Source organism: Eucalyptus grandis, chromosome 11 (assembly GCF_016545825.1).
Source record: "Eucalyptus grandis isolate ANBG69807.140 chromosome 11, ASM1654582v1, whole genome shotgun sequence".
NCBI lineage: Eukaryota > Viridiplantae > Streptophyta > Magnoliopsida > Myrtales > Myrtaceae > Eucalyptus > Eucalyptus grandis.
The window spans coordinates 36977425-36998972 of NC_052622.1; the positions used below are offsets into that span (position 1 = coordinate 36977425).

The following is a 21548-nucleotide window of genomic DNA, read 5'->3' on the forward strand; positions in this document are numbered from 1 at the left end:
GCTTACTTTCAATTCTCCAATCCTTTTGATAAAACGTGCTGCACAAACATCAGATAAGCAATTTTGCCAGCAATAAAGAATCAAAGGATATGGAGGCTTTCACATTTGTGCCGTGTTCTTACGTATATAGTAGTTGAGAAGAGAATGATGAATTCAAGATATTAATCGAGGAAGCAAACTTCATATGGCTTGAAAATTAAAATGCATGTATCAGAAAATAGATGGATCCATTGATGAACATAGAAAATATCATGAGATTAAAAAAAAGAAAGAGAGAGTTTTGAAAAATGGGTAGATTCAACGACAGATCAATAGATATGTTTTCAAACTGATTAGTTTTACATATTCTCTTGATGGGATACATGTCAATTGGACTTTGAATTGAATGGAATCTAATCATATCGTAGTATACAAATCAAGAGCCAATTCATATTGATAACTATGATCTCAACTGGATATGTCAATAATATCAATTTACAATTTAAGATAGATATCTCTACCCATGGATGAAATAAGGTCCTTTTTCTATGGATACCATGGCATGTTTTTTGTCTAAAGATACCATGGCAGTTAGTGTACCTGGTTTTGTGGCAACATTCCAGAGTAATGTCTTGAACCGGTGAGTCGCTGGTGTCACCACCATTAAGAGGAAGAAAAATCATGTTAGCAAATTATAAATTGATGATGAACAAAAAGATACATATCAGCGCATGTAATTAAATTTATTAATGCTCGAATATGTGAGAAAAACAAATTGGATCAATCAACCTCAATAATCTGAGATCCAAATCTATTCTCGATAATTCTACTTGACAATTTGACTTGCCTAAGTAACTCAAACTAACTTTATAAATGTTAAATTAGATATTAAGTTGTACCACACATCATGATTTAGATATTAATTGTATACCCTATCTCCTAACTTTTTTTTGTGAAGAAGATCTGTGAATGATATGCTTTTTGTCATGTTAGTCCATCCATCAATCAGATTTAACAGAGATACCTCGAGCCATCTTCATGTCTTTGGTGTTGTCAAATGGTGTATCAACCAAGCAAGGGACACCTAAAAGGGAACAGATAGAGTGAACCCTGTGTGGATGAGTTGTTTGAATTGTACAAATCTAACAAAAGCAAAAGAAGCGCAAGAAGTACCTACATTGGTAAATACATTTTTCCCAAAAATTGAGTTTAGCTCCACTACGGTAGTAGGACTTCACATGCACAAAGACTTCCAACAGGCCATTGTTTTGGGTATCAACCGACGTCGCTAAGTCACGGTATTGGTGAGCTAAATACAAGAGTATGTCTAATGGGACACGAACAAAAAAGTAAATTAAAGTGAACAGTGAATTAAATTAAAGTGAACAGTGAATTAATTGAGATAAGAAAAGTGAGTGTGAAATCCTACCCAAATGGCCGGCCTTAATAAGGTTCATCATGATATCATTACAAGGGGGGTATGTTATACGCTTGGCCAGGTACCAGATAACCTCCTTTTGCTTAGGAATACTTCTCGTAGCAGACAACAGGGCATCGTGTACCGTAGATTCACCACGGACTTTTTCAAGTTGTTCTATTGATTCCTTTGCCCTCCTTATTCTTCCTTTCTGGGCGGCAACGCAGAAGGCTTGATCTAAGCCGCGAGCTTTAAGTTCCCGAGGGATGCGCTTTAGCAGTTTCTCCACCAATTCATCTTGTCCAGTCACAGCCGCAATATTGAGCACAGTAAAGTCACCATCACCATCTTCTATGGTCATAAGTTGGGCCGTCATTGCTTCGGGATCTTTAGTGAGGATTCTCTCTATAGCTTTCCAATCACCTTTTAATGTGGCTTCAAACAATTGTCGATAATTTTCATCAACCACCGGTGTCGGCTCGACTGCAAATATTGCACATTAAAAGTCCTCAGTCTTTAAAACTTCCTGCTTTTACGATGATGCAAAACAAGGGGCAGTCCTTTACTCAACATTGCTGTTCCTGTGAGTGTCTTTCTTTACTGTTTGGAAGTCAAAGTTTTTTTTTTTGGTTGGGCTTTGTCAATTACAATTCAAGATATTCTTATGATTTTAAAAACTATGAAAATATTATCATTTGAATTTTTATGTCAGCATTTGGACCCCGTGAAGTTTAAAATGTTTTGTATTACACAAAGTCAAAATCCAAGAAACACAATATTTATGAAAAAGGAAAAATTAAAGGAAAAAGTGAAAAACCCCTAGGTGTTTTGTAACTGTCTTGGGATGCTTTATCAGTCACTGTGTCTTTTGAACTCCAGTCTAGGTGAATCTCTTTGTAACCAAAAAGAGAAATGAACACAAATAACCCTAAAAAAAATAATTAATTACACCTTGTATACTATAGATCATCTATTCCAGACTGATCAAGCTCATTCATTGCATGAAATTTTCTGTATTAAACTTAGATAGCGAACTTTTAAACAAGAAAAATTACACGTTAAACTGAAGGAAGGTCCTGATTTTTTTTTTTTCGAGATAAGTATTATTTCATCAATTAGTTTTCTTGGACCTTCGAACTGTCATATCTTGGACAATGTATTTTTAGTGAGTTCTTATTTTTCATTGCCATTGATCGTATCCGCTATATCATTAATAACTAATGAGCTCGATCTTTTACTCTTTCGAGGTAATTTTTTTTTTTTTGGGATTTCTTTGTATTAATTCAAGATATTATTCAAATTTTAAAAATTATGAGAAGATTAAATTTGAATTCATATTTCAGCATTTGTATGCTGTAAAATTTAAAAAGTTTCGGAGTAAAATAAACCAAAATGCATCCTCCAACACAAGATTAATGAAAAATAACAATTAGAAGTTCAAAGCGAAACAACTTTAGTTGGCTTGCGACTGCCTTGGAAAAGCTTTGTTAGTTGCCATGCCTTCTGGATTTACATTTAAGAGAATGTCTTTAATAACAACAGGAGAGGATAAGGATATGACAAGTGTTAAAAAATTTATACGAGCATTATAACTTCTTTTTTTCCATCACTCAAGTGTCATATCAGTGAAAATTTGTTTATTGGAGTGCCAAGATTCATTAATTTATTGATTTTGGCAAAGTGAGACTTGTTCAACATGTATCAACTTATTATGAACGACTTAGATAAATCCTATTTAATCAACAGAGAAAGGAATGGCTCCCTTGGCAACGGCATACCCTGCACTGCTTCATCAAGAGAATTTTGTATTTCTGAAGGATTGGTTTCTTTGTTGGAGTCCACGTCCACACAAACATCTTCCATAATAGAAGGAAGAAAACCAGAGTTGACGCAAATCGTCTTTCTGAAACTTATATGTTCCTTCAATTTAGCGGGGCGAAAAAGCTGAATGGTCACCCTAGAATCTAGAATTTTTAAATGGGGACATTTTGCGTATTTACTGTTTGCTTCAAACGAATAGTCATGCCATGGGCTCGAGAAAATGAATCAACTAGCAGTATTCCGTGGCCACACATTGCTTTTGCATTTTTAGTTCGTGGGAATTAAAATTTTTGGCCTTTGTAATTAGTTCCAATTGAATATGCCGCCAAACTAGATAAAGGAAACAAAGAAATTATAAGACCACATCGCTCATACCATAAATTTTTCTGGGTTGGGACATGAACATGTCTGTACCTGGTGGTGGTTCTGCAAGATCCGAATTTCCTTGTGTTTCACTTTCTTCCGGCGCCATTGGGTTTCTCTCCTCATTGCAATCTTTCAACAACAAAGTAAATGGAGGATGCAAAAATGGGTAAGATATTCAATTATCAAAGAGTTTTAGTCTTCCTAGGCCGAGTTCATTCCTTCCTTTTATACAAGTACCTCCCCTAATATAAACCTACACCTAGAGCAAGTAAAGCATATAATTCTTTATTCACTTTATAGCGAGTGGAATACTTTTCTTTTCTTTTCTTTTTTATCGAAGCAGTTGGATTACTCGAGTGTAAAAAGGATTTTTGTTTTTTTCTAATGTAAAAAAGATTATCACTAGAAATAAAGACTAGACCTTTACAAGTTGGCAAGTAAGCTCAGGCTCTAGGGCCACACATAATTAGGTTCAATACCTAGTGATCGAACTATTACTTGAAGGTAACTCCGTCTCTCTTTTTTATGATACAATTCATTCTATTCCTTGAGACCAAAGGAGTCTTTTCCAAGTTAAGCAACTTCTTTCTCGAGCTCGGGAAAGTTATTCAGGCAAGTTATTTTACAAGCTTTTAGCTTAATAAATCTATCGGCAAGAACGGGCATCTCACTTTGTGTGGTCCAAAAATAGGTATAAGGACATTAGAAGTATCAAAAATTTCATCACTCATAATAGTGACAACCATTTTTATTGAAGAGTTATTTTTGGCTTAGAACAACAACATGATTTCCTTTTTGGAGATGACTATAGTGAATTGATTAGCTCGAGAATCATGTCTTTAAAGGACAAGTCATGTAGTCTCTTAATGATAAGTAATTAAATATTCAAAACCCGTTTGTTTTGCCGTACGCTCTTGACGAAATTGCTTTGTTGGACAACCAACTGCCAATCCGATTCGCATTTCAAGTAGAAATGGAAAATAATTAGTCCTCGCAAGGTGATTGCTCGGACAAAACTTTCCGATAAGAGGAAGCTTTCTGGTAGTTAATTTTAATGAACTGGTCATTGAGTTCTTATGAGTGAAACTAGGATTGACAAAAAGCAGTCGCAAACTAGGAGGAAACTTGTGCAGCCAAGTCATACCAAATTTAGGATATTTGACTTTGAGTAATACGTTTTGCTTTTGCTTACTGGTTTCTTGAATCAATCAACTGTATTTGATGGCCACACATTGCTTTTGCATTTTTACTTCATTGTTGGAAATTTATTTATCTTTGGTCCCTGTATTTAGTTCCAATTACATATGACGCCAAACTAGATAAAGGAAACGAAGAAATTATAAGACCACATCTCTTACACCATAAATTTTTCTGGGTTGGAACATAAATATGTACCTGGTGGTGGTTCAGCAGGATTCGAATCTCCTTGCATTTCACTTGGTTGCAGCGCCATTGGGTTGCTCTCCTCGTTGCAGTCTTTCAACAACAAAGTTATGGAGGATGCGAAAATGGGTAAGATATCCAATTATCAAAGAATTTTGGTCCTCTAAGCAGAGTTCATTCCTTCTTTTTATAGAAGTACCTCGCCTAATGTAAAGGTATGCAAGTAAAGCATAACTTGTTTTATTTTGATTTTACGTTATAGTGGTTGGATTACTTGGGTGAAAATGATTATCACTAGGAATATAAACAAGACCTATACAAGTTGACAAGCAGGCTCAAATCATTAGGTTCATTTCCCAGTGATCAAATTGTTGCTTTAAGGTGACTTTGTCCCTCTTTCTTAGGAGAAAGTTCATTCTGTCCCTTGACACCGATGGAGTCTTTACCAAATTAAGCCATTTCTTTCTCGGCTTAGGCAAGCTATTTAGGCAAGTTAATTTGCAAGGCTTTAGCCGAATAACGCCATTCACAAAAACGAGCGCCTCAATTTTGTTGAGCCCAAAAGCACAAGTAAGAAACTTCAATTCCATAAATTTGCTTAATGTAGAAAAGAACTAGGTTTCTTCGAAATTTCTCTTTTTGACAAAATTAATTTCTAAGGAAGTAAAATCTAAAAATAAAGAGAAAACATATTGCATTTAATATATAAGGGATATCCACAATAAAGAAAAACAAAACATGTGATGTTCTTAGTTATGGCAACTAGATCCTACACAGAAATAGAAAAGTTCACAAAAGAAGGAAAGTAAATAAATTGAGGGCTACCACTTAAAATTGCAATTGAATAATTAAGGGCAACTTTGTCTTTTTAAAGAAAATGGGGTGCATTTAGTCGGATAAGGTATGGAAATAGCGGCACCCGAAATTTTTCATCTAATATATAATGGAAATTTTCCAATATTTTCATTTCTAAATTTGTCAATAAAAGTACATTTGGTAAAAGTTTTGATTGTTGTGTTTGAAAATGAATACAGTTAAACTTGGAAAATTTAATCACACTTTGTATGCTTTAGATCTTGCATAGATGACTGGTATCAGGCTCATTCATTGCAGTGGAATTTTCTGCACAAAACTTATATGGTAAATTTCTAAACAAGAAAAATTAACAGAGATCATGAGTTTTTATAAATATGTATTGAATCGTGAATTAGTTTGGTGAGACCATCTAAGTTTCATACATCAAACAATGCGTTTTTACTGAGTTTTAATTCGTAGTTGCCATTGATCTAATCCATGATATCATTCATACATTGTAAGTGTGTTTTGTTCCTCTTTGGAAGTAAAAGAGTGTTTCTTTTGGGGGTTTCTCAATTATAGATATTGTTCAAATTTTAAAAAAAAAAATGAAAAGATTATCTGTAAGTTTATATGTTAGCATTTGGATGCTGTGAAATTCAAAGTGATTTGGACTAACAAAAGTCAAAATGCATTAAACAAAAGGTTTATGAAAAACTAAAATTAAAAGCTCAAAAAGAGACAAACCTCTAGGTTTTTTGCAACCAACTTGGGAAGCTTTATAAGTTGCCATGCCTTCTGTAGTCCCTTTTTCGTGAAACTCTTTGTTACCTAAAATTCAATGAATATAAATAACCTAATTAATTTTACTCTATATGCTTTAGATCATGTATACATTATTGGTATCAAGCTCGTTCATCACATGGAATTGTTTGCATGAAACTTAGATGGTAAAATTTTAAGCAAAAAAAAAAAAAAAATCAACGTTAAACTTAGATCGTGAGTTTTCTCTTCTTCTTTTTTTTTTTTTTTTTTCAGATAGGTATCAAATTAGGAATTAGTTTTGTGGGACCTTCTAGGTTCCATATATTGGATGAAATTCAAAGTGACTTGTACTAACAAAAGTCAAAATCCATGAAACACATGACTTATGAAAAACGAAAATTAAAAGTTCAAAGTGATAAATCTTTGGTTGTTTTGCAGCCATCTTGAGAAGCTTTATCAATCGCCATGCCTTATGAGCTCTCTTCTACGTGAACTTCTTTGTTACCATAAAGAGAAACGAATATAATCAACCTTAGAAAATTTAATTCCACTTCGTATGCTTTATATCATGCATACTAGCTCAATCATTGCATGATTTTTTTTTCATTGAACTTAGATGGTAAACTTTAAAACAAAAAAAAAAATTAACGTTAAACTTAACAAAGATCACGACTTTCTTTTCGAGATAGAAATTGTATCATCAATTAGTGGGAGGGACGTTCTAGCTTTCATATAGTGGACAATGCGATTTTGTAAGTTTTTGTCTCATTGCGATTGATCTTTTCCATGATATTGTTAAGTAAATTATGAGCACATTCTTTTACATTTTGGAAGTAAAAAAAAAAAAAAAAATTGGCCTTTCTCAATTATAATTCAAGATATTATCCATATTTTAAAAATTGTAAAAAGGTTATATTTCAATTTATATGTCAGCACATATATGCTCTGAGACTAGAAGTATTTGGAATTGAAAAAGTTAATCAAGATTTATGAAAAACAAAAATTAAAAGTTCAAAGTGACAAACCTCTGGTTGATTTGCAATTGTCTTGGCAAGCTTGATCAGTTGCCATGTCCTTTGAACTCAAGTCTATGCAAACTTCTGTGTTACCAAAAGAGAAATTTACATAAATAACTTTAGAAAAATTAATTACATTTTGTACGCTTCGGTCTCAGTAGGTTGGGAAATCTCACTTTTAGCCCCAATACTTTGGTTATAAGTCCAGTCCTCATACTGTTCTGTGGTGACAATTTAAATCACTTGGTTAAAATTACCGGGACAAAGAATTTTGCGTCCCCCAATAATATGGATGTAATATCTTTTTCAAAAAGAAAATTTTTTCCGATGATTTAGTTGGACTTTCCAAATTATTTAGGAGTCATTTTCCATTGGTCACTCCAGAAAATTCTAAGCAATGTCTTTTTAGGGTACGTACTTGAGTCCATCGCATGATTTTAGGTACCCTGGACTCGGGTTAAGAGCACAACTTTAATTGGATGAGTTCCAGCTTAGTCGAATCGATATTTTTGCCTCTTGAGTCAGCTCATGTATTTAAGGTACATCCGGTTTACGGAAATGTTTTAGTGAAAATTGCTCCTCATTTCAACTTCCATTTTCTTGAAAAGACGATTGGAGGGTGAAAAGTAAGAGCTTTCAATAGGAATGAAAGTTATAGAAACATGTCGGGTGTAGTTGTTTAAAGCAAATCTTGTAAATATACTGTCAATTTTGGTCGTTTTGAGTTTTAAAGTTCAGATGTTGAAAACACGGCAACCAAAGTTTCTACCAAACGTATTTTCATTGAAAACTTGTGGAAAGAAAAACAGGAAATTGGAAAATTTTCACAGACCAAACACGCCATCAAGTTCGGCACAAATTATTCTCCTTTCACACTCTTTCCTTTTTTACGAGGGTTTCCTTTATAAAGTGTCAGGATACTTGTTAAGTAATAAATAAATAAAAATGTTGCCATTTTATATATCGTAGAAATTAAACCCCAAAAAGCGACACTTCTCCAATTTTTCCGTCACCTTTTGGGATGAAATCAGAACAAAGAAAGGAAAGAACAGAACATACCTGGCGATGGTTTCGGAATCGAACTGTCTTGGATATCCATGGAGGTTTCCTTGCCGTGCCGCGAGCAGGTAAAACTCTCTAGCGGAGAAGTAATTTCAAGGGGTTGAAGTCGAAGTTGTTTTCTGCTCCCATGGGTCTTCTCTTCTTATAATCGACCTGGGGATGGAGCCAAAGTTCCAGCTGTGACGATGTACCCTTCTCTTTTCCCGAATGACGTCCACATCTCCAAAATCTTATGACGTCTGAAATTTTATAGAAATTCCTATTTATTTATTTTTTCTTTTCTTCCACCATTCCCTTCCATATATTTTTGTTCTGTGCCGACGGTGCAAAAATAATGACAAATATTACGATTTTTATGTTTAGCATGTAGATTTAAGGTTTGTGTTCCTATTCTGAGACTGCTGTATAAAAAAAGACTTTTACGTCAACAATGTACATAATATAGATCATATTTCAATGGACTTTTATCCTGTACAATTGTAATGTGAATTTTTCTTGACACAAATAGATTTTACATAATCAGAACAATCAACTTTTATTTTTAACATGTAACTTATACGGCAAATAAATTTGTATTTCCTTTCTCAGATTGTATATATATACACACATTTTTACAATGACGATATATGTGATAAAAATATCCATAATTTTTGTATTTGTAGTCATTATCCATACTTTATGAACAACATGAGGAAAATCATTCTCTTAACTACTTTTTTTTCTTAACTTTTATTTATATTGCCAACTCAAAAAATCATTTTAACATAATTTGAGCCTGAATTGCGCTAATGTGTTATTCTCACAAAAGAAATACATTGACATTTTTAATTTTACCTCATAAGGTGAGAATATTTTCATCCTCAATTAATAAAATCATCATATACTTTTAGTTAATGTAAGTATTCTCAAAATCTTAATTTCAGAATTTTTTTTCTAAGAATAAAATAATTGGAATGGCTAAATAACTCTATTCACATTAGACCTAATTAACTAAATATGGAATTTATGATTATTTTGAAAAAAATATGCAGAAAATGGGGAGGACAAAAATTTTGGTTGGAAAGTTAATCAATGAAATTAGCTCATATTTACGTTTGTTTCCTTGTACCGTGGGAGGGGACACGGACCCTTCTCGAATTGTACACATGTCACGGGAGAGGAAAGAGAGAAAAGACATTTAGAAAATTATTAGAGAGTGCGTACAAGAATCAACTCTTTTAGGTCATGTTTGATAATCATCCAAACATGGCCAAATTCTGATTTTTTGTTCTTAAAATCAATTTGGGCCAAGAATCATGTTTGGTAAAATTTTCATTCCCGGGAATAGATTGAGAGTGGAATCAAGAATAAAAAAAAAAAAAAAAGTTGATTCTTGTTTCGGAAATAAATTTGAGAATCAAAAACCAAATTTTCTTCTTCTTCCCTTTGGCCATCTCACGACCGCCGTCCACCACCGCTCGTCGCCGCCGGTTGTCGTTCGCCGGTCCGGCAAGGCTCGCCTGGCCACCAGGGTTGGGCAAGCCTCGCGACGCCCATCCCTGCCGGTGGCCAAGCGAGCCTTGCCCAACCCTGGTGAGGTCGGCCTAGCCACCGGCGAGACTCGGTCGACGAGGGCTGACGACACTCCGGTAAGGTCGCCGACCGATGATCGACCACAGGAAGAAGAAGAAGAATATGAGAAAAAGGAAAAAAAAAATGAAAAAATTTTAAAAATTATTTAAAAATTAAAAGAAATTGATTTGTAACAATCAATGAACATGGTATCAAACACAATTCTATTACAGAATTATAAATTTTGGACAGTAATCAAACGTGTTCTTTTACTCCTCAGTTTCCGATAATAGAATAAAAAATAAAATTTTTTATCATAATATATTTCCCGGAACAGAATCGTTACCAAACGCGTCCTTATCCAACTCTTTATATGATTTCTGATTGAAGTTTGTTTTATACAACGCATGCTGGGGGCATTATAGACTTTGTCATGACCTAATAATGTAGAGCACTTTAGGATGCTTTACAGACTGGTTCGATGTGATAACTTAAGGCATTATAGACTTTGCAGGATGCTTTGCAGATTGGTTTGATGTAATGCCTGGCGGCATTATAGACTTTGATGTGATGCCAAACAGAATATAAACAGTATCAAACAGTGCTTTTGCTACAGTACTTTGAGCATATTTGCTCCCCCTTTCCGTGGCTTGTCAGACATTTTCTTAGGTTGCTTTTGACTCCTATGCTCTTCTTCACTTTCTTCTTCACATGAAGATACTTCATATTTCTTCACACATCATGTTTGCTGCCGTGGCTCGACCTCGGCCCTTGGCCGAAAAAGATTCAATTTATGGATACTTGACTATAAAAGTTTGGTATGTATTTCAAGAGATATCATCATTTCATCCTTCAAGGTTCCTTTGGTCATGTGAATTTATTCGATCACGATCATGAACTCTTCCAAACTCATACTTCGTGTGATAGCGAGAATTGTTGCGATTCGCATTTATACGTGTGATAAATCTTGAAAATGAGGTCAGATGTGAATAACAAAGCCATTACTATTAACTATAAAATCACTATACACATATATACAATGCATTTAAATGATAGGTTGCATCACTAAAATTTTATGTGAAATGAAAATATGAAAAATTGTACCGAAAATCGTTATAATCAATGCTATGAGGATATTTAAAAATGAAATTGATAAGGGGACTAAAATTATAGCAAGAACAAAATATAGGTATCAAACTCGAAAATTCCCAAAAGTATGAGGATTGTAAGTGTAATTGTGTTTAGAAGCTTGTAGGCATGAGTACCACATGTCGATATGTGGTGTTGATCGAGCATATTTTGTCCACTTTTGAATAAAAAAAACTATTGCCATGAGGAGACTGACTCGCGGAATAAATTAATGAAATATTTTTACATAACCAAAACCAAATGTCGGGTAATAATAAGGATGATTTTTGCGACTTCCGCTATGTGATTTACAGCAACGCGTCACAAATAGAAATCCAATGTCATTTATCCAAAAGAAGTTCTTTAGAATCGTTAAATGGACAAGTGATTCAATCTCGTTGAATTTATTGGAGGAGAATTGACAACTTCCACTATTACATAGACCCAATCTCCTACATTAAATTTAAGAGACGAGGGCCAATAGCTATCACCATTAGATCAAGTGGATCTATACGGTTGGATTGATTAGATTAGGATGACATTCTCTACCGTTAGATCATAATAAATCAACAGCTGCGATTAGAACGATTTTTCTTTTATAAATGAGCAAAACCCTGTTTTAGTCTCGTACGACTTCCTCCGTACATCCCCTCCTCTCTCTCTCCAGTTTCCACCCTTGCCGCTGCCCTGCTCTCCCGGCGACCGTTCGCGTCCCCTCTCGCCGCTAGTGCTCGCCTATGTTCACTGTTCAGTACATCTTCACCCAGCCAAGGGCCGTTCGCTCCCATCTCGCGGTTCCCTCGCTTGTTGACTGACCAGCCGGTTGTGCTGAAAGGGCAAAGCTCCCTTTCTTTTTTTTTTCTATTTACTGTAGTGCCCGGTGTACGTCTCCTCGGCAAGCAGCGCCCCATGTCCACTGCCACCAGATTCTCCTCTCTTGTCAGCTGAACGCGTCCCTCACCTTGCGCGGTGACCGCTCCGTGTCGCCGTTTCCCGCTGCCCGCTGCTGGTCGGTGAGTCGGTAAGTAGTACTGCGGGCGGTCTCATCCTTATGCTCCGTCTCTTTGACGGATCTCTCTCGGCCGCTCATTGATTATCCTTTGCCGAAGCTGGTTACGCCGGCCTGGTCACGGATCCTTGTTACTGATCCTTCTACTAAAGCCGGAATCTAGGCAAGGATTTTGCAGATTAAGAAGGATTTAGCTGAAACCGGCAGTGCATACCAATCTCCTACATTAAATTTAAGAGACGAGGGCCAATAGTTATCACCATTAGATCAAGTGGATCTATACGGTTGGATTGATTAGACTAGGATCGACATTCTCTACCGTTAGATCATGATAAATCAACAGCTGCGATTAGAACAATTTTTCTTTTATAAATAAGCAAAACCCTGTTTTAGTCTCGACTGTCTTCGTACATCCCCTTCTCTCTCTCTCCAGTTTCCACCCTTGCTGCTATCCTGCTCTCGCTGCGACCGTTCGTGTCCCCTCTTACGGCCAAAAAGGACTTGGCCTTTTTGGAGTTAGCTTGCCAGTTGTGGATGTAATAATTGGCTTGACGTAAATCGAGCCCTCCAATTGGGTTTAATTTGTTGCTCGGGCTTACCTGTTAAAAAACCAATGCGCCGAATTTTTCGAAAAGGGCAAACGTAGTTCGAGCCTCTCGAGCGAGGCTAACCTTGAAAATGAAATGCTCTTTCCTAAATCTACCCGAATGTGCCTTTATGCCAAATTGGACCATTCAAGCATAAAGAAGCTTGCAAACTACTAGTTGAAACAAATGAACATTACCATTCAAAAGTTTGTCAATGAAAAATGCATTGCATGAATAAATATATTCAAATCCCTTGATAGCCTATCTAAATACAAATTCCTCAATTCCTATAATCATTGCAGGTCGCAACAATGTACATTCCAATCATTATTACAACACTAATCATCGAAAACCCAAACTTAAATTTTTTTTGTAATACATTTTGTCAAATCCAACTTTGAATTTCAAATTTAGAATCATCAACTCTATTATGGCCATTCACTCTATTCCCCAGTTTCTACGTGTGAAAACCCATGAGATGAGTTTGTTGATATATTCCACATGGTTCAATGAACTCAGGTCCACAGGGAAGAATTCCCCCTTCCCCCATTTTCACCCAAAGCCGAGATGGTCTTTCGGAAACCATCATATTTTCTTAGTTCTGCCCCAATTAGAGACGATCGAATTTTAACATGCTTTTCGCCCTTTTTCTTGCCCCCACCGAACCGTCCCCACGTCGGTCGATCGCCACCGTCGGTTTCGCCAAGGCTCGAGACAAAGAGATCATCGGACGGCGGGGGGGGGGGGGAGGGAGGGAGGGGGGTTGGTGAGCGAGGAATGCGGTGAGGTGGGAGGCGTACGGAGGAGGAATCCGATGCGGACAAGACGAGTCCGGAATCAGAGGGGACGGCCCAATTATTTCTCCCCGCACTGCCCCGACATTAATGATTCTCCTTTCTCTCTCTTCTCTCTCTCTCTCTCTCTTCTGCAGTCTGTCTTTCTCTCCACTGTTCTTCTTCATATCGATCTCGTCCTCTCTCTCCTTTGACCGGACATGAGGGCAGAACCCTCGGCTCTCTCTCTCTCTCTCTTCCCCGCCTTTAACCATTCAAAGCTGATCCGTATAGGAAGAAAAGAAACAAAAAAATCAACTTATCATGCATATTAAATCTGCATCGTAAAAAAATAAATAAATAAATAAATAAATCTGCATCGTAGCAATTCATTGTCGCTGCACGATCATTTTTGTTTGAAAAGTCGTATCCACCAGACAAATTTGCAGGAACCCCATTTTATCGGATGATAAATAAGGATTCGCCTCCGTTTGCTTATATATTCGAAATTTTTGATCTTTTGAGTAATTTATTTACCTTTTCCAGGGTCTTTTATCTATTCAGCATGTGATTAAATCCTGATGGCGAATGTTAAGAATATGATAAATGCTGTACTATCCAATAACTATAAAAGAAAATTACAAGAAATATCTTTCAAAGAAAATCAATTAAGAAAAGAAAAAAAAAAGAGCCACTGTAACAGCGAATGGGCGGGCTTGAAAGTGAATGGGCCGGTTCAGGCCCACAATCAGGCACGAGTTCTCTCTCTTTCTCTCTCCGTCGAAGGTCGCCGCTTCTTCCACTTTCAGCCGCCGGCGAGCTTCGCTACCGCCGACGGCATCGCGGTTTCCCGCCGCTTTTCGTGCTTCCGGCGACCGGAGATAGTTGCGAAGAGCGATGAACAGCAAGAACGACGATGCGTGGCAAATCGTCCACGTCCCCGGCAGGCCGCCGATTCCGCCTGATCAGCAACTCACAGGTATATCCTTCATGGACGACCGACCGAATCCTGAGCGAAAGATCCGAACTTGACGTGTTGCTGATGTGTTCTGCGCTTCGGAATTGGCGTTTCGTTGCGTTTTTTTTTTTTCCTTTTCCTGCATGCAGTGAACGTGGTCGCAGCTCAGATTGAGCAGCCGAAGCTCACGAACACTATCATGAGGTCAGTCTCAGTGTCTTACTTTGGATTTATGTGTTAAAGCTCGTTCTGCGCTTCTCAGAAATTGCCGTTTCGTATATGGTTTGATTTGCCGCTCAAATGTTTTGGGAATCCATTGTTTGGTTGTTGGTTAGGCGTTTGAGTCAAATTGCGCCATTGGAGGACCTCCACCACGTGAAGCGGGTGAAGAAGAAGTGTCTCGAAGGAGGTGCATTCTTTGTTCATAAGCATATTGGTGTTATGTTTGTCACTGGTGTGATTGGTCACTTAGTGATATTGATATTTGAACATCATTGTTTCTTGCATTTTTTAAATTTGACGATCAATTTTTGCTGTGCATGTCGGATATGGAATTAGAAGATTGTGAAATCATAAGGTGAAGCTTTACTCATTAAGTGAACATAAGAGTAGTTGCTTAACTAGGTCTTTCTATCGCCTTTTGTTTATGGGTTACCCTTTAAAAGCATTAAAAAAACCATTGCAATGTTGTTGTCATCATGCAAGGGTCATTCAACGGGAACAATTTCATGCAAAGAATTAAATGTTTGTTGTTTATCCTCACGTGTGTAATTCTTGATTAGACATCAGTCCTGTGTATTTATTGCTCTTTTAGTAACAGAAAAGAGGGAATAGAATCCTCTGACCTCATGCATGGCAATTGTCATCGGATCAAAGAAATTATATCTGAACTTTTAATCCCCAAAGTTATGAGAAAGCTTTGTCTGCATTGGAAGCACCGTAAGTCATTAACTTGAGTATAACAAATCAATCAGCATTAGATATTTAAAGTCATATTCACATCATCGGTGTAATTGCTCAGCAAGACACTTAGTCCTAAGCCACACTCAAGTGATGAAGCTGTGGTTTCTGTGGATGGTTTGCTTATGTCGTGGGGTGAATGAGGGGTGCTCCTTGCCTCCTCCATTCTGCATGCATATCCTGAATTTTCTTCTTCTACTGCTGGAAATTCTTTTGAGGGACTATTATGAATACAAAATGCCTGATTCAGGAAGAATGTTTTTTGATGAAACTCAAATGCTACCATTGGTTTCTGGTCTTTAGCTTGTTTTCTAGTATGTCTTAGCTATGCAAGTCATTGAAAAACCTGATGAAGAATTATGAAAACAACCTGTATTGCTTGTTAATTGAAGTGCTCAGTTGTTGGTTTTTCCTTATCAATCGTGAAAATTGATTGAATAGGATTACAATACCTCTTATGTGCACATCCTGTGTAGAAAAGGAACATTAGCAGGAAGTAAATAGGATTGAAAGATCAGAAAATTGAGAAAACAAGAAACCAAACAAAAACAGTGGCCTACTCAATATACAATAATTTGCATTTGAGGATGAACTGGTAATTGTCTCGGAGAATCTTCTAATTATTTACTATGCAAGGTCGATTTGATGGAAACCTGGGATAGGTGTTTGTATTTTTCATCAACAAATCATCTTTTAACTACCCAGCTTTTCAGCACTTCTTTAACTGATTTTTTATGTATTTCTTGAACTGTCTAGTTGTTGTAATGGTTTTGACAGTAAAAATTCAGCTATCAGTGATCTTATGTCTGGCTCCCGAAAATGGTGATTTTGATGGAATTCCATGTGACGTGAAGGATGTAATGAGTTCTTATCAGTTGAGTCCTTTTGTGGCAAAAGTGGGTTGTTTTCTTGTCAGCATTTCATGTTGATTTTCCCATGTTTTACATTATCTTCAATAACTTGTAGAGAGAATCATATGCAGCTTTGACAAGTTATGGTATCTGTGAGTAACGATGTTTACTCACAGAGTATCTTACCCTACCTTGGACCGCTAGCAAATTTGACATCTGTTGATGCCTTTTCTCTTCTCCCATTTTCCAAGTTCTAGAAGATTTTATTTCACAAATTCTCCCTCCTTTTTATTTATTTATTTATGGGACATCTCATTTAAGTAACTAATGCATATCGGCTGATATATCTATATCAAAATGTCGCTTAGCTGAAAGGAGTTCTTTTGTGATGATCTCCTTTCTGCTGCTTTAGGAGGTAAAGTTGTGTTTATGACCCGAGCGGACCACTCTGGGCTTCGCTAGGGAATTTCTTTTGGTCTTTGTAGTTTTTTTCAATGCTTTATAGGCTATTTATGCCAAAGAGGGCTTCTTGGTATTGGTTGTTGTACACTAATATTGTTTGCTCTATTATGTCCGCACAGCCAGTGAACTGCACTTCAAGTGAATAAGGAGTTGAAACATCTTCATTGGTTGATAATAATGAAGCAACAGCAAACATCCGTATTGTCAATGGCATTAGATTCTCTAACATAGCACTTCAGTTGCTGGGTAGGATGTCACTGTATATATAAATCAATTTGGCTTTCAAACCCTAAATTTGAACAAAGTTTCCATCTCTTGAATTTGTTTTCATTTTTCTTTTTCATCATGTAACCTGTCTTTTTAAGTTCATTATGGCATGAAAAGAAGCTGTATCCTATTGTTAGGTGTAAGTGTGTATCCTTCTCAAATCTTTCAAAGTGCACAGATGATTTGATATTAGGAAAGTCTATTAGTTGTTAATAAAATTCTAATGCTTTATTTTCTGTATATCATGCTTATCTTAATCAGTGTATATTTGTAATCCAAATATAAGCATAAGAAGTTATGCTACATAAGAACTCCCTGTAACATGTAACCTGAAAATGGCGTTGTTTCACTTCATTATGTGGTGGCAAAGTGGGATTTTGTTCTTTGTGCTTATTCATGGTAATTTGTGATAGGTCTGCAAATATGCTGCGTCGTCAAAGGAAGAGTGGGTAGAACAGTGCAAGCTATGGCCCACCTCATACCATCCACCAACCTAGTACGTCTCTTTTAAATATTCCCAACAGTAATGGTAATGCATGTTCATGTCTTAGGATCAACATATTGTCATCATGTTTTAGGACATTTTTGCTGGTTTAGGGTATTTGCATCAGCTGTGCAGATGTCTCTAATTCTGATTTTGTCTCAATCAATGAAGCAGGTTAAGGTGGTTTTTCCAGGATAACTTTCTTAAGGAAATTGATATTCTCTTGGGCAGCATTGGGTGTTCATTTTATACTTTTTACCTCCAGAATTTATTTCCAAGCAGATAAGTTGGAAGTTGGAGTCTGAAAACCAAAGACTTACAAAGAGTTGCATTTTGAGTGGCCATCTCAAATTTGATAAGCTTTGTTTTTAGAAATTTAGGATGTGATTGATTTTACTTTGTTCTGCTGAGTTATTTTAGTTTTGGTTGCATCTGACTGAGAGGAGTTTTGGGTTATATATAAACCTGAGAAGTTACTTTCAAGGAATAACTAATCAAGTCATCTCCATCATGCATAAAGGTTGCTACTGAATCTTGGCTATAGAGACCAAGAGTTGTCTAGTTGGTTGGAAAACACTCTTTTTAAGTCACTAGGCCAGGTTTAAGTCTTATCATTCTCCTCTCCCACCTTTTGCAATCAAACGCAAGCTCCACCTCTGTGTGACTCAATTCAATGGAGTTTGTGCAAATATTTGACCATTATTTTAGCATTTCCTAATTTTACTTCTTGTCAATGATCACAAGGAATTATCTGTTACTCTATTCATGTGTATAATGTGCACTGATACATACCCTATGTCATTACTATTTGTTCTCTTAACTTCTGATTTTCCGCATAGCAGCAATATCAGTGGCATAACTGGGTTTAGTGATGAAGACTCACAATCGGTTGTAAGTTTTATGAAGTATGCTCTGGAATTGGTGAAATCTCATGGTAATGTGGTAAGTGTTCAGGTATGCCCTTGACTTGCAATTAATGAATGTAACTTTGATTGATTTCATCAAGTTCACAGCTACTTATATCTCTGACTAGTCAAGATCTCAAAGTTCTTGAATATGAGTATTAACCTGGCCTCCCCATCTTACCAACTAAAGAAAGAAAAGAAATTCTCTTATACATGGCAATCATTTCTTTCCGAGCGTTATACTGCTTTGACATTTTGTGAGACAATTTGGCATGCTCAAAGGCCTTCCCTTTGTGCTACTTTTTATTTTCCTTTGAATCAGTATTGTGTGAAGTAAAGCACATCCAAGTACATGTTCGACGAGTATCATTTCTAACTGCTCCAGTGTTTGCACTTTCAACAATTTTCCCATCAAGCCATAGAGGACTTACCATAGCTCGCATTAGCTTATAAAAGAATCATTTTGGGTTTGGTAACAGGAAGTGAGATTTACTCGTTGCAATTAACTTGACAGGAATGTGAAGTTTTTACGTGAAAGTCACGTTTATTGACTTTGGAACCAAAAAACTAGAAGAAAACTGTTTTATAATAGTGGAGAACAATTTGATCATTTTGAAGGCTGGGTCCTTTAGACATTTATCCCTTGAAATGTTCATGCATAGAAGTAGTAAAATAGAGGTTTTGGGAAGGAAATGTAGTACTTCATGTTGCTCCCTAGTCATGCGTCCAATTTTGTTTTATGCTGGTGTGGGAACCTCGTATGTTGTGGAAATTGCACAAAGTTTGCTTTTGTTACACCCTTCTCTTGTCCACAGGTGGTCAATGCTGCAGCAATTGTAGATCCTCTATCTAATCAAGTGATTGCAGGGGCATGTGATGAAGTCTGCTCTTGGCAAACTCCAAAAACAGAAGTTGGTGCTGAATATAGTAGTTCCACCAAATCTTCTGCTGAAATGACTCGATGGACAAAGCATGAATCATGTCTTCAACGCTGTTCCTCAGGTGGGGCAGAGCAAGTTGAGACATCCATTTCTTGTCTACATCCACGATGGTGGGTAGATGAACAGACTGGCAGGAGCTCTTCATTTTGGCACCTGTTGCGACACGCTGCGATGGTGGCCATTGAATCATCTGCTGCCAGGGACAGACGCTTATTCCCTGATGTGAGATACAAAGATGAAGCTACCAAAGAGAAGTTTATTCTATCTCCTGCAAAGTCTCAAGCAAAAAGACGGAAAACTGATGGCAACGACGTATGCTTTTCCTCTACATGTGAAGGAAATCCTGGCAAGCGTTTCTAGCATGACAATGGCATCTAAGTATCATCTGCTTATTTGTCATAAAGTGCATCATCTTTTCTCAACATTTGTGAATATCATCATACTATTTCATTTGTTATTGCTCAACTCAAACTCCGATTAGCTCTTGGATGGTTGGGTGCATGTTATGATCATCCCTCAGTCAATTTCATTGTCTTGATAGACTTGCTAACAGTCAACTCTGTATATGCAATAATTATTAAGTGAACACCTTTTCATGACAATGCTTACTCAACCAATAATACATGCATTGTCCACCAATTAACTAGTTGGCACTGAACATGAAATGCTTGAGGATCATTTGGTACTGAACTTATGGAACCAACTATTGCATTCGATTCTATAGATCGATTCTCTGCTTCTCCTTTGCATTTAATCTGACGATATTTTATCTTGGCACTGACACCTATATAATTGTGGGAATCCAGGTCGACAATGATGAAAAAGATGATACTGCTCATGGAAATGGTGATCTCTCGAGTAGACCGTATTTATGCACTGGCAATGACATCTACCTTGTTTGGGAACCATGCACAATGTAAGTTAAAACAAATCATCTGCAACTATCTGGTTTGGTGCATGTGCAGCCTATTTGGCTTATTACCCTTTGCCCAAAATATCTGAGATTCTGCCTTGGACAGTACTGGTTCTTTGCAAATGCACTTTGCATTCCTGTCCTCTTTGTAGATTAGATATTTTTCACATTTGAGATCTGGAGAAAATAAAATGGAGAGTTGCAATTCATTTGGCATAACAAGCGTTAAGAGTTGTAGATTTTTTGAAATAGAGTGATGAAATTCCTGATATTAAACTTTTCTGCTACATCTTGTCTTGTTTAAGGTGTGCAATGGCACTTGTGCATCAGAGAATCAGGCATGTGTTTTACGCTTTTCCAAATCTGAGTGCGGAAGCGTTGGGCAGCGTTCACCGGCTACAGGGGGAAAAAAGCTTGAATCATCAATATGTGGTGTTCAGGGTTGTGGTGCCACAGGATATCCTCAACAAAGCCAAAACATCGATATCTGGGAGCCGAGAATGAGAATGTGGAGTTGAGGGTGCCTCACATTTTGCGGGAAGAAGATAGTAGGAAGATTGTATTGCATCATTTATCTTCTTGGTCATCAGATTTTGGACTTCTTTTTCCCCTTTCTAATCTTGTTCGAGTTATTTTGTATTGCATTTAGATGCCCATATTTAAGTAGTAGATATTCCATAGTTATTATAAAGTTGGCCCTCGTGCTTTATTCTTATGAATGAGAGAATAAAATATGCAGAGCAAGGAACGAGAGAGATGGTATAGTAATTGGGAAAGAAGCATCTGAAAGACTCACTAAATGGCTTCGAAGACTAGGAGCGGTGACTTGCGAGTATAGCATGTTGCTCAGCTCCATTATCATGTATGTTATGGCCTCTTGACCCTTTATTGAGATGTCTTGTTGAGTTGAATTGCCCACTAGCTTGAAATCGGCTTTAGGATTGGGCAACTTCTTTGAAAGACCCAGTCTGTAACTTATTCGAAGAGTTCGTGATCCCTGTCCTTCCATTGCCTTGCAATGATGCATCTCTGCTCTTCTAAGATCTTTTGAACAATTTGTGAACTCAAATTTTTTATAGCAAGGTAAATTTTGCAGATTATAGCTCCGGTAGGTCAGTCCTCTTATTTAGTTTTGCAACTAGTGAGTTTGGCACC

The 21548-nt window shown here is 36.8% G+C and overlaps 2 protein-coding genes across 2 annotated transcripts; one reads left to right on the forward strand and one right to left on the reverse strand.

Moving 5' to 3' along the window:
• Window positions 1-296: 296 nt before the first annotated feature.
• Window positions 297-6584, reverse strand: LOC104440380. Its single transcript, XM_039304102.1, has 7 exons — window positions 6509-6584; window positions 4979-5059; window positions 3632-3712; window positions 1409-1879; window positions 1157-1306; window positions 1004-1063; window positions 297-627 (listed from the first exon to the last, which is right to left on the reverse strand). The coding sequence occupies exons 1-7, from the start codon at window positions 6552-6554 to the stop codon at window positions 497-499; spliced, it is 1020 nt and encodes a 339-aa protein (XP_039160036.1). The 5' UTR covers window positions 6555-6584; the 3' UTR covers window positions 297-496.
• Window positions 6585-14549: 7965 nt separating this feature from the next.
• Window positions 14550-21112, forward strand: LOC104440272 (tRNA-specific adenosine deaminase TAD3-like). The gene is made up of 9 exons (XM_039305321.1): window positions 14550-14631; window positions 14760-14814; window positions 14946-15019; window positions 16348-16427; window positions 17564-17646; window positions 18477-18576; window positions 19355-19792; window positions 20287-20396; window positions 20699-21112. Exons 1-9 carry the CDS (start codon window positions 14550-14552, stop codon window positions 20895-20897), a joined length of 1221 nt encoding a protein of 406 aa, XP_039161255.1. The 3' UTR covers window positions 20898-21112.
• Window positions 21113-21548: the final 436 nt, after the last annotated feature.